At 41.4% G+C, this 19222-nt stretch overlaps 1 protein-coding gene across 1 annotated transcript; it reads left to right on the top strand.

Moving 5' to 3' along the window:
- Positions 1 to 13740: 13740 nt before the first annotated feature.
- On the top strand, positions 13741 to 18087 carry pax1a (paired box 1a; the record flags this gene model as incomplete). Its single annotated transcript, XM_079216828.1, is given in 7 exon segments — positions 13741 to 13887; positions 13985 to 14172; positions 14174 to 14208; positions 14923 to 15546; positions 16513 to 16646; positions 17149 to 17365; positions 17877 to 18087. Coding segments are annotated over 7 exon segments (1446 nt in total). The 3' UTR covers positions 17978 to 18087.
- Positions 18088 to 19222: the final 1135 nt, after the last annotated feature.

Raw genomic sequence — 19222 nt, 5'->3', positions numbered from 1 at the left:
CAAGTTTGCAAAAAAGACCAGAACTCTCGACCCAGGACTTTGTTTAGCCTTAATGGCCCGTATTTCCACCTGCATGATGAAGGTGTTTACATGTAAACTCCCCCAAAAGAGAGGCAGTTCACTCCAAGGTCTCGGTTCGGTCAATCTGGTGGTAAAGCTCGGTCGTGTCTCTTATCGCTTTCTTTCTTTCAGAAGACTTCAGCATCTATATGAGTGCGGTGTATGGAGGAGCTGGAAAGTTCTGTCCAATGACAACACATTGCTCAGAGTGCTCTGCATGGGACTTACGAGCTAACGCACATCTGCAGCTGTCACAGACCGGGCCATGACAGAGGGAGATGTACACAATCAATGTAATGAATGGTTTACTGAGCAGATGAACGTAAGACTGGAAATGTGTGCAATGTTTTATGGCGCAGCAGCATCCATAATGTCAACCAAAAAACCCCCAATGGGTGTCTCAGAGAGGAGAGGGGTTTTAAAAGAGCACACTGGCACAATGTGGCCAGGTGTTGCTGATGAGCACAGATGAGCACATTTCACTGATGGCCCACCTCCAATACATGCAAGGGTCATGCCGGTGACCTTACCTACAGAAACATAACAAACTTCTAAATCGTTGAAGCTTGTTTCAAATTGGAATAGCAAACCTTGTGATGATTTGGAGCCCTGGCGTTACTGTAAAATGAGCCATGTCTTTCTGTAAACTCTACAGGTCATACAGCTTTAAACATGATGAATGAACGAGGACGAATCTTGGAGATAGTTCATGTTTTGACAAAGGCCTTTCTGACAGTTTCTGGCACACAAGGTTACTGAGTGAGGCACTTTAAAGACAAAGAAAGAACACCAAATGAAGCATTGATTTTTAACCTTGACATTTTAATCTTGGAAGGCCCATTAGCTAGAACAGCAGCTCAACTACACAGATAATTAGTTTAAAATGGATAACTTAAAATGCATTCTTTCACTTAGTAGGACGATCATTGGCATACTCTTTGAGAAGTCCCTTTATTCTCAACCTCTGTGTAAAATGACTTATTTGGCTTCATTTGTTGAAGTTAAACTCAATAATTGACATTATTCCTTCTCTGCAGCTCTGCCTGCAAAGCTTCAGTCTGCATTTTGTTATTTTCCGAAGCTATAGGGTTTATTCTGGAGAACGCTAAACGGTGACGACATGACCGACCGACTACGTGTTCTCAGTCACCCGTGACCCACGCCTCATAAGACAGGCTGATTCTGCAAACGTGTCATCACTTTGCACCATCTTGTTGATGCTATCGCGGCTATCTGCATTCTCCCTGAGAACTCGATATGACCCAGAGTGCTATGAAGGGAAGAAAAAAGTGGCGGGAATGTCTGTAAATTTGTCAAGATGAAGAGAATTAAGGGCGCAGTGCCTTCACAGCGCACAGTGAAAGTCTTAGGCCAGTGTGTTCCAAAAAGGGTCTTAAAAATCTTTATATTGAAAAACAACCTGAATAAAAACATGTATTCATACATTTATACAACAACACTTTTCATTTCCTTAAGTCATTTATTTTAATTCCTCCTCAATTCAGCTGGAAAAAAACACATGCCTTTCTCTCTGTGGTGTGTGTGTGTGTGTGTGTGTGTGAGTAGAGAAAAGAAAACTATTAAAAGTAGCCCATCAAACCTGTCCTCTGGGACTTGCTCGCACTTGTCTTGGCTCAAGTTCAGAAAAGAGAGAATGGCTCAGAATGAATCATCTGAAGACAAGGAGACAGTGACAAATCCATTTTTAGCTCTAACTCAAACATTTTAGCTCCAGAATGCTAATAACGTCTCGCTTGGTTTAGTCAAACGGTCTCTGAAGAGTGAGTATCACTTTCAGAGGTTTTCCCTCTTTGTTGACAGGTCGCAGCCCCGCTGAAGAAATACCACTGACACCGACTTAACTCCCCCAGCTTTAACACTACATGCAGGAGTGTGAAAGTTATGATGCAAGGGATGAACGTGGATAATGTGTGCTCCAAAAGTCCAGATGGTATCTGTGTATGTGAATCCGTATTGTCAGCCTGGCAGCAACCTCTCATTTGCATGCGCGTCAGTGTGAATGTGTGTAACGGTCCATGTTGATTCAAATGTTTAGCTTCTGAGTAAAATGAAAACTCACTTTGGAGATTATTATATGATCTTTTGTAGAAGAATTGCTGCTAGATAGTTTTTTTTTAAATGTAGGAAATTAAAGGCATAGCCTGAGGAAATGATTGGGGAAACATAGCAGATGCTTCCACACAGGTTTGATGATATGGCCTTTGCAGTCACAACACCTTTGGGACATTTTTGATGTTATACGTTGTCAGTTATTCAGCACTTTCCTCCATCATCATTAAACCACCAAATAAGGGAACAACACCTTATATTGTTTTTTCCTTTTATGTGTCACTTAGATGAGATTCTACAACATCTTGGTGCATATATATATATATATATATATATATATATATTTACATATATATATATATATATATTACATCTATATAATAATAACATGGGCCTCTAATATATATCCTCCTGCTTATGTACTGAGACTCTTACTTCAAAGTTACTTCTTAATAGATTCCAAGAAAAGACCAAAACCAATAATGAATTGATAACAAGTATTGTCTGTGTATGCATAACATGATATGAATGAATGAATATATACTTTATTAATCCCCAGGGGGAAATTTGGTGTCGAGTAGCAGCAATTTACAGACAGAAAATAAGATATCAAAACAGCAGGGATGAAAGATATATACAATAATAATACTAATAAAAATAAAATGAAAATAGCTGGGATGAAAGAAAAGAAAAAAGAACAGAGTATTAAATTAGGGATTAAATTAAATTAAACTTCAACTTCAACAGTAGATGTGCAAAAGTGCAAGTATGTATGCATGTGTGTATATTAAGTGTGTGAGGTGTAACATATCACTCTGTACAATTGTTCCAAAACCAGTCAAAGACACATCATTGAGTCATCATGTTGCATTGAGTGTCATGTTCTTCTATTATGATGAACGTCATATTTTGAATCACACACAATCTCTTTTTTTTTAAATACTCATGAGAGCACCGGATGTGTGTTAATCCACGGCTGCAAAGAGTCCTATAGCAACGTTGGCTAAACAATACGACAATACGCTCTACTGTCAAATTTGTGAACCCATATTTCCCAAAAAAATAGATACCACTTAATTGTTTAATTTCCAAATACCAGGGAAGACATAATGCACATATCATCATCAGGATAGCCATCAATATCATTATAGCTTATCAGTCCACAACATGGCGTCGTCCTCTCACCCTTAAGTATCCCGTGCACTATGTCACGAGGAAATCCTTGCCATGTCTTTGAGTGAAGGAGGCTCTCAGCCACTACCGCTGTTCACTGCCAAGGAAAGACTCAACCCTCTGATCCTGGGAAACGCGCCGCACTCTTTCTATTTGATGTTGTAATTGTTTTGTGTCTCGGACAGGAGGTCTGGCACACGTTTGCCTGTAGGAGGAAACACTTGAGCGCAGAGTTCCATCTCCGTAGATGGTTTGGATATGTGGCAACAGGTTGTGGTCTGCAGCATATGGGCTCACTTCTCCCTTGAGATAATTGTACCATGAATTAGACCAGGGCCGCTTTGATTTATCAACACAGTTGTTGACAACAAGTTTCCACCCCTTCAGACTTTCCATTGACAAATCGTCTGTGATTTACCCAAAACCTGTTAGCGTAACACTAAACAGCAAAGAATCACACTTAATTCATCATCTTGGACAAATTGTCTTCGGTGTAGTGAGTTAATGAAAGGACAAAGTAGCAAAAGTGGTGGAAAAATAATTTCCTCATCTTGTAAATTTCCTAAAAGTCCTCTAATTACACCGGGTGAAGGTAAGCTCTCCTCCACATGTCGTAACACTGCACGTCTTCTACGAAATTTGACCGAGACCTTTGACCAATCCCATAATTAGCTTTAATGTGGGTGTACACAAATTAAATACGGTTACATCAAGACTGACATGGAGCAATCTGGGTTTGCCGTTTCACATTGTCCAAAGCTGTTATAACACATAACATCATCATATGTGGGCTCCACCACCTTTCACCATCATCATTGAAGCTCATGGTAACAATATCTGAAATGTCTCGTGATCTCCTTTGTAACTTTGCCCACAAATAATAGCATCGCAGCTTCAAACTGTTTCCGTTGTCTGGTATTGTTTTAATTATCATTTGACATGACGTGTAAAATAAGCAGAAGCAAAAGAAATATTTTTCATAAGTCTTATTCCAAAAAGTAGCACATGCTAATATAAACAAACTGACTGTGTGTCCCTCAACTACTGATTCAGTACTCTCTGTATGAACTAGCGCTGAAGCAATTTGTCAAATAATAAATGACAGGAAGTCCTTAGTTGACTGACAGAATATTTATATTGATGTGTGAAATGAGAGGATTTGCTGCTTTTCTCTGTTTAATATCACTGTAGATTGAACATATTTGTGTCTTGGACTGGTGGAAGGACAAAACTGGGAAATATGATGGCCATTTGTATTTCATAGAGTAAATGATTAAGATTAATTGAAAAACATAATCAGGTTGAATCAAAGGCCAAGTTGCTACTTTCTTTATTATGAACAGTTTTTTTTGGTGATAATAAAGAAACACTCCAAAACCTCCAAGCAACTATGTATCTATAGACACCCAAAACACACACTCTATATAAAGGAACACACACATTCCTACTTTTGAAAAGACTCATATGAAGAACGGGCCTTATCCTTCAATGGCTAGCCGCGGAAAGAAAGTAAGTACATGCACTTTGCTGTATTACTCCACTACATTAATATAACAGCAATAGTTATTTTTCAGATTTAGAGTAAAACAAAATCCACATTGTTGAAGATTAACTAGTGGGTTCCAACCTTTTTGTCTGAAATTGTTTGCAGTTCTGCAAAAAAAATGATTTATACTCTAAACTTCACAAGTGGTTTCAATAAGATAACCAAAGAGGCTAAACTATCCAATATTTCAAGAAGCAAAACAAAAATTAAAATGGATTTTTGTATCTTGGTCCTTCATACCTTATTGATCACCTCATGGCCCCTTAGCTGCGTCCTATGACCCTTTGAAGGGGCCCAACCCCTATGTTAGGAACCACTGGCCTAAAAACTACCGGACTATATAAACTAGCTCTACCTTGATGCTCTGCAGTGGTAACTATTCTACATACATATTGAATTATTGACATCTAATAATGTAAAAGTCACAGGTACGTTTACTTTGATACCTTTCAGTACATTTTGCTGTTAATACTTACTTTTATTTTTATACTTCTTCCACAGTTGCTGGGCTCCATTCACGAAAACCAGACGCACAACAAAATACTTTTTTTTGTATTCGACTTTATTTCCAGCCTCTCAGTATTATCACACACGCAGTGTACAGTATTGTCATGTGCTTTTCATTTGATCCCAGTTCACCTTGCCTTGCTGCTTTCATCTCTCGCTTGTACACACAATGCGTTTTCTGCCAGCTGCTTTCTATTCTGTTCACACAGAGCAACTTCCTTCAATATTTACAGTCATTGTACGAACGTTAACAACAAAACAACAGTCAGCAAAAGTCCATTTACACGCGGTGGTTGCATATTTTCACACACTTGTTCATAAATGTAAACCCAGCGACTGAGTGTGCAAGGTTAGGCGGTGCATTCATTCAGGAAGGGGCCTGCTAAAATGGGGGCGCTATCAGGGGCTTTTTCTTGGCCAGCAAGTCCAGGCTTGGTTGCAGGCCTGTCTGTCCCGACTCAGCGCAAACATGTCAGACATTTCACCACCGGCATGAGCGAGCTAAGGTCCCCCATTCCTTTGCTGCAGGTTGAAGTGATCTCCAGCTCACACTGTAAGCCTGAATTGTACCCAACAGGGTCAATTTGTTAATGCTACATAATTAGCTTTTGATGCGTCGTCTTTCTAAACATGGAGAGCCGATGAGCGACGTGGAGAATTCCTGACATATCTGCAAACTGAAAAACACACATGCACACTTTGAAAAGCTGAAAAGGCAATGTGTCCAGATGTGACCAAAACATAATCATGTGGGTTGAGTTTCTGACATCGGGTCGATGCAGACGTAGCTGCTCGCTTAGCCAGAGCCTTGAGTCGGTTTTCAGGTTTACGAATCTCTTGATTCTGGACCCGCACAGTGCGGCACTACAATCCACGGAGGAGAGACGTCCAGTTGATTAATCCACGGGTGTCGGGACAAACAAGTCGCCATTATGCAGACACTGGACTCGAGTTATGCTGCTTTCAACAGATCACCGACCATGACGGACGACCACAAGCAGGAATACATATGCGTTTCAGGAAGCCAGCACAGCTCTCTAAAGAGAGAAGTGAAAGCGTGGCTCTGGCTGGAATATACTGAGAACACCCAAAACAAACCCACTTCCTGGCTCAACTGGCATCCACACAAGGGTAGAAATAAGGGAATGTATTTATGAGCATCTGGCAGTGGTTCAGTGAGGTCAGTGCACTGATAGAGCACGAGGATAAATCCCTACTCCTTTACATATTTCAGAAGAAGAGCTAACATGGCTTATAGCTCATGTGGTTTTCTGCCTTATTGGTTAATGCATGAACTTAGATTTTAGCTTTTGTTAAATGCAGTCTAATTTGCTTCATCGTAAATATAAAAGTCTTTGTGTAAAAGCAGCATTGCATTAGTCTGTTGGCATGTGTGTAGTCCCAGAAGTTAGAAATGAAATCCAGTATGGCTACACACACACACACACACACACAGATTCTCCCATATTGTGACAATATTCAATCTGTCTTTGAGATTCCTTTGTCAGAGCGGCACGATTATGCTGGCAACATTGACTGATATCGAGCTTGGCTTTGGGGAGAAGACACACGGTTTTCATAAGCCCATTAATCTTAAAAGGAGCGACTGTCAGAAAACATACAGTACCCCTATCCCTGACATAAGAAAGGCCCATCCGAGGCCTTGATTTCTGGTTTGGCGGAAAGCGATATCACACTGCCTCCGATGGAAGGCCTTGAATGTCCCCTCTGCAAGCTTTTCCATTACAGATCTGGCATTCTTAAGCCTAGGAGCAGAGAATTACACCAACACTGCAATCCATGACACACGAATGGATTTACGGCTCAAAGAGGATCATTTGAGGAATCACTGCTTATTGTTATTTCAGGTGTCTGTGAGCTTTGTCTACGTAACTAATTTAAGGATGAGACAACGCGAGAGAAATGAAAAGCACAAAAGCAAAAAGTCAACAGTTAATCATAAACATTGCAGAAGAATACAAAGGTTGATGTCAATTTCCACATGTGACTCCCTGGGCTGATTTCCAAACAGGGCAGGCATGAACCAGCAGCCGTGGATGGAGTCTGAAGTGCTCCAAAAGTAATTAAGGTTCCTTCACTTAATTGACAACAGATCCAGCCCAGCGAAGTTCCAAACAACAACCAAGCATGTGAGTATAAAAAGGTGCATGTAATAATGCCCAGATATCTGGCTGAGCAGACTGGATACACTATGAGTATTAATGATGCAGGAACAGAAAGGTTGTTATGCACCTCAATCAAAAAGTAAACCCCATTAAGAAGACGTTTATTTCAATGTTTTATGAAGTGATTGAGTCCCTGTTGCTGTCCTCCCTAAGATGTTTAAACCATCCTTAGACAAGAATTGATATACAACCTGACCACTGGGTCACACCTTTGGTTATTATCAGTTATTATCAGTCTGAAACAGTGCATTTATCTTTACTTCTTATTTAGAATTTCATAGATTATGCAATGCATACAAATAAGAACATATTTACTGGCTTTGGGGCTTTGGTTCCCCTTGTCTGGACCCTTCTGCTCTTGGCCACAAGGGGAGCCCTTCCTCATCCTTTGACGCCGGTTGATTATGATGTAGCACTACGGAGGTCTTGGGCGCTATAGCATTACCTTCAGCATCGTTTATCCGAGCACAGCTCATGTAAAAAGGTACAGAACACCAAAAGCCCCGATGTATGATCACGTAGCACAATTCCTCATGAATTGGCACAGAATAGTTCTGCCAAATCAACACTGTTGATAATCTTTTGCAAATGAAGACCAGAAAAAGGAGACAGTGACAAGTTATTAATCTTTAAGATTCTACAAATCGGGCAAAATAAACTGCCGCGTTTCACATCACGTTTTTCTTTTATCTATCGGAACTAACTATCATGTTTCAAGTCAGCGTGCATCGTGTTCTGCTCCCTCGATCTTCATCTAGATTGCGATGGTGAATTAAAGCCCCGTCTGATAAAGGGGTCGCACCTTGAGCCTTCATTATGCCGACTCCCGTCTGATAGCAGAGGCTTAACCCCAGTGTGTTGCTTATCACGGATACGTCTGAGTTAGTTATCTCTTCCACTTCCGGAACAGATCGGCGTCATCTTGAATTTACGGCCATTGCTTTTTTTTAGAAGTCATACTTTTATCTTAATGAAGTGCATCGTGATAAGTAAAGGTTGCACAGATTGCTGCTGTGCATTAGAACCAAATGTTCCAGAAAAGGCTTATATCATGACCTCACTTCACACGTTCTATGTGCTTGAATCTACACTCTGCACTCGGTATGGAAGCTCTTGGTCGTCTAATGTTCATCGTAACCTTGGCTCAGTTTCGGCTCCCCAGTTTGTTTCCATGTTAAATTGTAAATTGTTTGCAAAGAATTCTAAAACTCAATCTGGGACAAATAATAAAGTAATTAAAATGTCCAGTTTCCAGTGCCACTTTCTTTGAAGAGCACATTGACAACTCACTGCAGACAAAGAAATGTCATCTTGACATATTTAAAGCTAATTTCTTATGTTTTATGCATGTCTTTTTTTAAATGTTGAATGAGGCTTCAGATTAAATTCTTAGATGATGCAAAGTTTAATTTGTATATAAGTGTACTGCAACAAAGGAAAACCCACCACAAGGCATGTGAATGCTCCCAGAATTCATAATTTTAGATCGGAGATCATCACACTCTAGTGTTCATATTTTTGTGATGACAATTTTTGGTCAACAGAGAGAGAAAAAAACAGAGAGAAACAAGTCCTTTGTGTTTTTCTAATCTGTTTCCACTTTGAATGAAAACCAGATTTGTTCCTCAACACACAACAAAGTTGTCATGGATTCCCAAGGACAGCCAGCGGTACGAAATTAAAACAAAAACCCATTTCTGATGAAGCGTTTTTTGCGAGGTGGTTTAATGTGTACAGTAAATAACAGAAAAAATGTCTGCTAGTATACTGAGATATTATATTCACACAGAGAACTACAACAAGAAGAGTGACGTTTACCCCACTCGCCTCCCGAAAGCTTTAATAGGGGACATGTCTGCTTCTCCCCACAAAACAGTCAAAGTAAGCATGATCCTCAGGCATCTCCCTCCATGTAACAATTAGAAGTGTACGCTCAGAACATGGAGACACATGAGACGTGTTTAGTGAAGGTCACAAGCAATTACCCAGCCTGGTAAAAGCTGGCATGTCGCACATGGCACTGCTGCACGCCCTCATTAGGCGTGTTCTGGCTCAGAGTGGGTCTTGTGGCTATAAAAGAAGTGAGCCCGCTGCCTTCCAAGCCTCCTTTTAGCAGAACCTCACCAGCATGGAGCACAAAGAAACTACACATCAGCACCTCTGGATCAGATAGGAGTGGACAAACATTTTTTTTTTTTGTGTTATTTTTTTTTTTTGTAGAGGAGTGGGGCTCCTTGACCGAGGAATCCGTGTGTTTCTTTACAGGTTGGGCTCGGTTGGCTTCCAACAGGGTAAACATTGCTTCCCCAGTCCTTCCTAATAACGAGCAACAAGGGATCATTAGCTTCTAGGCTAATTGTGACACGTTTAGTTTAATGTGTTGGTTTTAACAATACAAGAATATTACAAATATGTGAGTGTCTGAATAGCTGCTGAACATGTGTGCATTTGTTTGAGCACCAGAGAGCAGCCTCGGTGAGGCAGATATACCGTTGTGTGTGCTTTTGTGTCTCTGCACTGTGTTGGATCCTTGTGGGACTATAAGGAGCGCGACACACTTTGATTCAAACTAACAGCCTCATGTGGGCCCTGGTGTGCTGCTCACAATCTGGACCCTGTAGAATAGTTCCCCCACTGAGATCACTAAACTCACAAACACTAAATCAAAAACATGGGCACCGAAAAGAAAGGCTCTTCATTAAAACCATGGCAAAAAAAAGATATACTCTGCTTTTGTTGAGATGGGAAAGATGCATTGATGTGCACAGTGTTGTTTCCCAGATGAGAGATGAGAAGCTAATGTCCCAAATGCTGCACACTATGAGTTTAAACGTTGATGCATCACAGCTATCTTGTTCTTTTTTTTCACATGCCAAGAAGCCAGAGGTAGGCCTTGGTTGTATTACGTCTGCACACACACACACACACACACACACACACACACACACACACACAGTTCAGATTTTTTTTTTTTTTTACCCTTAAAAAAGCCTGCACTATAATTGCACATGAAAGATTACTAAAATAATTCCAGAACACATCTCCAGACTCATCTACACACACACACACACACACACACACACACACACACACACACACACACACACACACACACACACACACACACACACACACACACACATATACCTTTCAGATATTTTACCCTTAACAAAAACTGCACTATAATTGCACATGAAAGATTACTAAAACAATTCCAGAACACACCTCCAGACTCATCTACACACACACACACACGCACGCACACGCACGCGCGCGCGCGCAGACTATCGGCCCCTTTGAGACAATGACGAATACAATTTTGAATTGGCCTCAGAACTTTAAAGACAAAGCACACTTGAGGAAGTGAATCCTCCGATGTCACTTAAAACCAACATCAATATTTACCGACGGGGGTCGTCGCCCCTCGCGGGCGTCGGGTGTCGATCGGATGAGTTCACTTCACACTTTGAAGACCGGCGTCTAATTGTGGACTATTCGTTATCATTGTTCTGAACTGAAGGAACAATGTAAAATAGCATTCAAATATTTTTGAAAGAAAAAAATAATCATTTGAGGACGTATACATTGGAACACACACAATATCGAAACCCACCACAGGCCTGGACGGGATGGACAGCGGCTGACATTAATTAGCGTAAATTAAAGATCTATACAGGTAATGACTAGCTGTGCTTGCGCAAAAAACATTAATATTTGACAATTAATCCTCATCCTTTTGGGGACATCTTAATTATTATAATTAAAATAGAGGAAAAGTAACTGAGTGAATACTATAACGCTTCGATCTCTCAAAATTCACAGTGACACAATTTAAAGGTGTGAACATTTTTATAATTAGACAAAACAACCCCCATTATAAACATAAATCTATAGTGGCTATTACCGGAAAACTCTTTTTGCACTCCCAGTCTTAACATTTTAGTGCAGATGTCGGTTCTAGATAAACGTTTATCTTAAGCTGTGTTTAGTTTGAACATGATGCAATGGACAGACAGAGAAGAACACTGCACAGTGAGTCAGTGGTGTATATATGTAATAATTCATCCACCATTGCATTTCAAATGGAATATTAAGGGTTTGGAGTTTGTGTTCATGCTGCAGTGTTTATGTGGGCAGATATTGTATGATTACACTCTGGAAATGAGGGGCGCCGTTAAGGTTGTTTTTGTTTTGTCACAGGACCAACAGACGGTGGCAAAGTCCTGAGCAAGACTAGAACTGCACCAACGGATATATAGTGTCCACGTGCATTATTATTTGTTAAGTATTGTTTACTTCAATAAATATAGTCACCTTTAAACTTCAACACGGATGTATTCTAACCCATTTTAGGTTAAAACATGTCTGAATAACCAAGTTCCCTGTTATAAAAACCTTGCCGACCTGCTGTTTATCTAACCTACATGGCCTATTTACACGGTAGAACATCGAAACTGATGCAGCGCATATTTTTGAGGATTTGATATTTAACACATCTGAAATTAATAAATAAAAACCTGGAACTTAATCATTCACAGACAAGGACGTTGTGTATCGCATGTTACCCCATCACACATGCAAATGTTAATAAATCCCCAAATAGCTAATGGGAAATCTAATTCCCTCACATTCATTTGTGCATTTCTTCCCATTATTCCAAAGACTATTTCATGCTTAAAAACAGACCCAACTTTCCGTAAATGCAATTACAATATATATATATATATATATATATATATATATATATATATATATATATATATTACAGCTTATAGTGATACAATGCATACATTAACACGGTAAACGCAAAGAAAGGAAAGGTAAAATAGTAAGATTTAATTTAATTTACGGAAAACGATATACAAAATAAAATGATGAGGCAAACACAGACACACCTTCTCATGTTGATATTCATATAAAATACTACACGTTTTAACAAAACAAATTCTATTGAAACATCCACAAAAGGTGTACCTACCCCGCAAATGGTGCGCATGTCAAAGAGTTAAGACTGTGCGGGTAAAACATGCAATTCCGTCGTTGTCCAGATGAGGGGAGTCCTGCCAGCCAAGCACTGGAGGAGAGAGAGGGAGGGAGAGAGAGAGAGAGAGAGAGAGAGAGAGAGAGAGAGTAGTGACACAGACAGAATGAGACCTTAAATATCGCTTATTAAAACAATAATTTATAGTCAGCAGCACCAGGTGAAGTTCCCTCCGGTGTGCAACCGCATGCACCCTGCAGCATGCATGCACCCTGCAACATGCATGCACCATGCAACATGCATGCACCCTGCAACATGCATGCACTATACAACATGCATGCACCATGCAACATGCGGATACAGCGTGCGACACTGAGATATGTACATTAAATTGATATCCATCGTCCACGGTAAAAGAGGATACACGTGTCCATCACTTCCATAGATTTAAGGCTATTCTTCAACATCCAGCTCCTTCTGACCGAACCTGATGCTTTCCATGTGTCCTGCTCCCGGATCTGGACGGTGGAGCGGCCAGGAGACAGAGAGGAGGGGAGAGGGGTGGAGGTGGTGGTCGTGGGGGGATAAGGACACTGCACCTTGTTACCATTGGGTCGACTGTTAACTTTTACAAGTAACGTTTTGCGAGCGTATAAACGATACCTTCTAAACTTGCACAGGAAACTCCGTAAACATGCTGTGATAATGTAAGTCTCTGGCATCCAGTGGATATCCCATAGTCTGGGAGCGCTGCGATCTACAGAGGTATCGATTACACGCGCCCCTTCCCGTGTCTGATGCTCCAACACTGGCTTTAAAAAAAAAAAAAAAGACTCAGCTCGGCTGCTGGTGTGCAACTCTCCAAATGACTCGATGCCCTCAGTTTGTCCAACACTGCTCAGGTCAACCCCTGCAGGAAAACAGATTTTGCAGTGTGAATATGACTGAATAAAACAATTGAATTAAAATGGCTACAATGGTATAAACTGGCCAACATGCCAGTCCCATACAGGTGGATATTTTCAGGTATGCTGCTGGTGATATTCTTCTTTTCAAATTGATTGCACACACAATATCAAACACTGATAAACAGGGAGGTGTCATCCCATTGTATATATATATATATATATATATATATATATATATATATATATATATATATATATATATATATATATATATATATATATAATGATGTACAAGTCCTTACCGGTTGCATGTTGGATGAAACGTTTCCCCCTTTCTTCCACTTCCCCTATGCAAAATCTTCCAGGAGGCTGCACGGCTCCAACCGGATGGGCTTCGCATTGGCTGACAGCGTTCGCAGCGCGGGACGACCAATGAAACCCAAGCAGAGGCTCAGCGTATAACAGCGGAGATTGACGTGTAGGACATGTTAAATTAATTCTAGCAAACGCCGGACTGACCGGGATAACTCCAATTTGCTTTTATCGGATGAAGATCGCATTTGGTGCCATTGTACCTTGCAAGTCACTTTGTTTCCAACACAAAAAAAGAGAGAGAAGGGGGCGCGCTGCACTCGGAGGAGATTTTAAGAGGTCTATTTTTCCTCTGCTGGGTCTCATTCCTCCCGTTCCCCTTCCTTCTCTGCTTTCGCTCGGACGCTTCCAGCCATTCGAAGGGACGCCTATATCCCCGGCACCTTGAAGCATATAGGCAAATGGGTAAGCCCGCGTAACCATCGGCATGCTTCACTGGCAGGGAGCTTATGGAAGCGTATCCAGACCCACCACGCCTGCGTAAAGACAGAAATAAGCTTTTGGGGTTTTTTTTGTTCTGCATTTTCTTCTTCTTCTTCTTCAAGTTCAGATAATGAGCAATACAAGTTTTGTTTTCCGAGGACAGTGTGTCAGGTTTAAATCGAGGGGGATTTTTCCACTTCTGTTCAGCAGACATTGTCCAAAGCTGCACATCTTAAATGGAACCACACCGCCAATTATCCCATGAAAAGTGTCTCTGAGGAGCTCTCCAGTGTCAATTCCTCATGCTCGCCATTTTTTATGTAGCGATTTTTCTTCTTTTTGTAGTTGTTGTTGTGTACGCAGGGATCGCGTGGGGGGAAAACTAATACAGTGAAATAGTGTATACACACGTTTGTTGGTTACCAACCAGAGGGTACCAGTCTAGCATGACACGTTGACCTCACTTTAGGATGTAAATTGCAAGAGCTGGCCCATGTCAAACTGATGCAGGATGCACATTCCTAAATAACAAATACATATCATTATTTGTGTGAAATTGAATTGTGTGGCTGAGTAGGAAAAGTGCATTACAATGACAACATGGGGTATTTTATTTACTTGTCAGAAATGCATTTGTAGGCCTGCGCTCACGTCATGCTGCGTAAAAATGTGACCTGTGTTTTTATTCTCCTGCAGAGCAAAACTATGGAGAGGTGAACCAGTTGGGCGGCGTGTTCGTCAATGGGCGACCGCTGCCCAACGCCATACGGCTGAGAATAGTGGAGCTGGCTCAGCTCGGGATCAGACCCTGCGACATCAGCCGGCAGCTCCGAGTCTCGCACGGCTGCGTGAGCAAGATCTTGGCGAGGTACAACGAGACGGGCTCCATCTTACCCGGAGCCATCGGTGGGAGCAAACCGCGGGTCACGACGCCTAACGTGGTGAAAAACATCAGGGAATACAAACAAGGCGACCCCGGTATCTTTGCCTGGGAGATCCGGGACAGGCTTTTGGCCGATGGAGTTTGTGACAAGTACAACGTCCCGTCGGTGAGCTCGATCAGCAGGATTTTACGCAACAAGATTGGAAATCTCTCCCAGCCCAACCAGTATGAGAGTAAGCAATCCTCCGCGCAGGCCGGGCTCTCCTACAACCACATATACCCGTATTCCTACCCCAACATGTCGCCCACTGGCACTAAAATAGGCAGCCCTCCTGGAGTACCGATGACGGCTGGACATATGAGCATATCCCGGGCCTGGCCCTCTGCACACACCGTCAGCAACATCCTCGGTATACGAGCCTTTATGGATCCCGCAGGTGAGGAAAACAAACGCTCTCTGTGAGAAAGCTTATAGGCCTCTGCGTCGCTGTGCCACGAGCCGTTTAGCTCGATAGAGCTTAATAAACCCGTGCAGCTGGTTGTTAGTGTGTTATTCCGCGCGGTGCGTTGCCACATCACTCCGTACAACCTGTCCGGGGCGCAGCAGGACAATGTGTCCATTAGAAGCTGCACAGGCCTCCGCTTCAGCATTCAGCCAGAAAGCAGTTAGGCCACTTTCAATGGGCCTTTTCATGGGATGATGCATTTGCAAACACCTTGCTCACCTGCTCGATCCCCCTAATCCCTCAAGTATAGTCATTACAGGCGTTGTGTCTTTGCTTTTCTCCCTTTAGTCCAACACAGTCGTCAGAGTTATCATCCAGCGTTTAGTCGCCTGGTTTGTGTCTAAAAGTGAAATATAATTTAAACAAAATGTGTGTCAAATTCTACTATATTTTTAGCTTCTTTTTTTCCCACATTGAAATAGATTGACGCTGTGAGCCTACTTATAGGAGAATGTTGATTATTGTACGCAAACATAGGATTACATGTAGGGTACACTAAGCCTAAACAATTATTAATCTAATTGATTAAATAAGAGGACGTTATTTATAATTGTGTCATGTTATGTTGTTTCCTTTTTAGCTTCATCGTTTTTTGTGCTGCTGTTTTTTCTATTTGTCATTTAAAGTTTAATTAAAACCCAGGCATTATTTTATAATACACGCTTATTACAAACGCTTGTAATAATTAAGATATTTGTTATATTTAATTACATAATTATTTGATTAAACCTAACTTCAAAACTATTTTAGAAAGGCCTGCTGTTTTGAAAATGAAACGCATTTTAAAGCTAATTGTAAATATCTAATTCACACCATTTATCAAAAACTATGAGGCTATGCAATTTTTTTTCCTGTGTCAAGACATGTTTGACATGAAGTTACATGTTTCTAAATCAGCCATTGCTGGGATGGACGGATATCCACCAAAAATGGAGGAGTGGAGTAGCGCCAACAGAGCCGCTTTCCCCGCGGCGCACACGGTCAACGGGATCGACAAATCAGCAATCGACGCAGACATCAAATACGCTCAGGTAAATGGATGGATATGCGCACGTGTGCCCACACCCCGTGATTGCTCCCCGCCAAGCGTGCGCACTCTGTATCACTGTAATAGCGCCATTTTCCTTGCTCTGGTATAGGAAAGCGTCCAAAAGTCTCGTGCCAAAATGGGCATAGGCCTTCAGTAAATTACCGCTCTCGCTGCACAGGCCTGTGGCAGAGCTGTGAAAAGTTTCCACAGCAGGGCCCGTCAGACAGAGTCACATAAGGCCACAGACATCTTGATAAGAGGAGACTTAAAGAGTTGCATGACTCTTGATTGAGTCTTCTGGAGACAGACAGTCTGCATTCATGCTCTAATTAGTCGTATTTATGGTGAATTAAATTGTTGTGAATGTAATCTATTCCTCAATTTGCTGCCCTGTCCCTGTAAAGCACTGCTGGAGGCCACATGTCACTGTCACGTACAATTACACGAGGTTTGAGGTTGTGTTGTGCTGACTTTGTCCGCGTGTGTTGTGTGTTTGCCTGCAGCCCTCCTCGACACTGTCCAGTTATGTCTCGGCGTGTGCTTACTCTCCCACCAACCAGTACGGGGTGTACAGTGGGCCGGCAGGCGGCTACGTGGCCCCGGGCCACCACCACTGGCAGCCGCAGAGCCCGGTCCTGTCCCACCCGGGCGGCGGGATGAGCAGCATGCACGCCGGGGAGATCCACTCGCCGATGACCTTCAAGCACCAGGCACGAGAGGGTACGTGGAGGGGAATATGTGTAATATGGGGACAGATGTGTGAAATACAAAAATAAAATATAAGAAAAAAACATCTGGGAAGCAGTTGCTTTAAATTGGAACTGATTTTTTTTTTTTTTTTTTACAGTGCAGTGTGGAGTTTCCTATTGTTTTATTTGTAATATGATATTCGAGTTTCTTTACATTCCACAGTGCCGTTCAATAAGCAACGAGTGCAAACATTTACCGAATCCCAAAATGAAGCCTATTAGATGTCAATTATTACTTGTTAACCTTCCAGACTTGGCCTGCCAGGTGGTCCGATGATATTTTACACACACAAATGGAATATAAGCTTTTTTAATGTGTGTGTGTGTTTTTTAAATAGATATTGCTTCGTGTGTTCTGGATATCTCGTTAGAGAGGATTTAACCTGCTTATAAACTAACTCGTACGTTCAATAATTTACGTTTAATGCATATGTCTCGCGGGGTAAATATTAATCTGAATTTCTTATTTTTTGGTTGTGCAGGAGACAGAAAACCGAACACTCCCCTGAGCAAGCATCAGCATCAGCATCAGCAGCATGAAGACTTGAACAGTGTGCATGGACTCAATACCTCATCATCATAACTGGGAATTATACCACCTTAATAATTACCAGACCCACATTGACTGAACTCGTTTCTACGACTCCAACAGTAAGTCTGAACACCACCGGCTTGTTCCCCCGAGTGTTTGCGGCTCACAGTCACACACAGGCCTCTTCACATGCATTATGAATACATATACTTTATCGGCCTTATGGCCACATGAATGTAAGTTTGCATGTATCGGTGTTGCCCTCCAATATTTTTTCTCAATTGAAATATTTCATGTTGCTAGACTGTATTCTGTTATTAAGACTGCAGGATTAAAAAAAAACAAAAAGCATATTTTTGTCATCCAGACTTTCATTGAAGTTGTATCATTAGAAACCCAGGGCTATTCTGTAATCCGCCATATGTTATCGATCTTAATTTGTGGCCATGATCTCGAGGACACGCTAACTCAACGATGTGAACAAAGAGATTAATTGTCTAAATGTAAAATATTTGCCAAAGCTTTAATTATATTTTTATAATTTCATTGTAAATACTCAAACAAATAAAGGCTTTCTTAAATGCCATGTGTTGTGTTGTAGTGGTTGTTGTGTCGGCATGGACCCACGACTGTATTGTTTGGGTCACCTGGTAAAGACCAATACGTCATGTTGATTATATCCGTTTATAGACAGAAGAGGGCATTTAAGTTTCCATAAACATTTTAGCGAACTGTTTCTGTAACTCTCTACATATTTGTTGTGGTAATTTCTTAAAGTTTTGCACCAACTATTTGTTTCATCGCTGTTTTTCCAGCTGTGAACGAAATATAACTTTCTCTGAGAGTGACATGTTATTTCCTCATCTAATAAATGCCATAAAATACATCATGATCAATCAAATACGAACAATCTAAATAACCAAATTTGCTGCAAAACCTCTCCTCCATCTGTCGTAAGGGCCATGATTGGGTCGTGACACCCTGGGAAACGAGTCCTTTCGTGACTCAGGTGTAACACTGCAGACCGGGCGCCTCCGTTGATGCTATCTCACGTGTAAATGATACCTGTTATGATATAAATCAGAGGCCTGATCATGCACGTTTATGAACGGTGTCAGTCAAAATGCACCCGCATGCAGTTTGAGATCTTTTCCCAGAGCAGTGTCCTGCAGGCCTCCAGCGCTGCTCTGCCTCTGATTGGTTTATTCCTGTTTGCTTTAACGCTTTAATTAACGGACAGCCTTATAGACTCAGGTATCGTCACCAATGTGACCATGTTTTCTGATCATGCATTTA

Source organism: Taurulus bubalis (genome assembly GCF_910589615.1).
Source record: "Taurulus bubalis genome assembly, chromosome: 4".
Taxonomy (NCBI): Eukaryota; Metazoa; Chordata; class Actinopteri; order Perciformes; family Cottidae; genus Taurulus; species Taurulus bubalis.
This window is presented reverse-complemented; position numbering and strand designations above follow the sequence as displayed.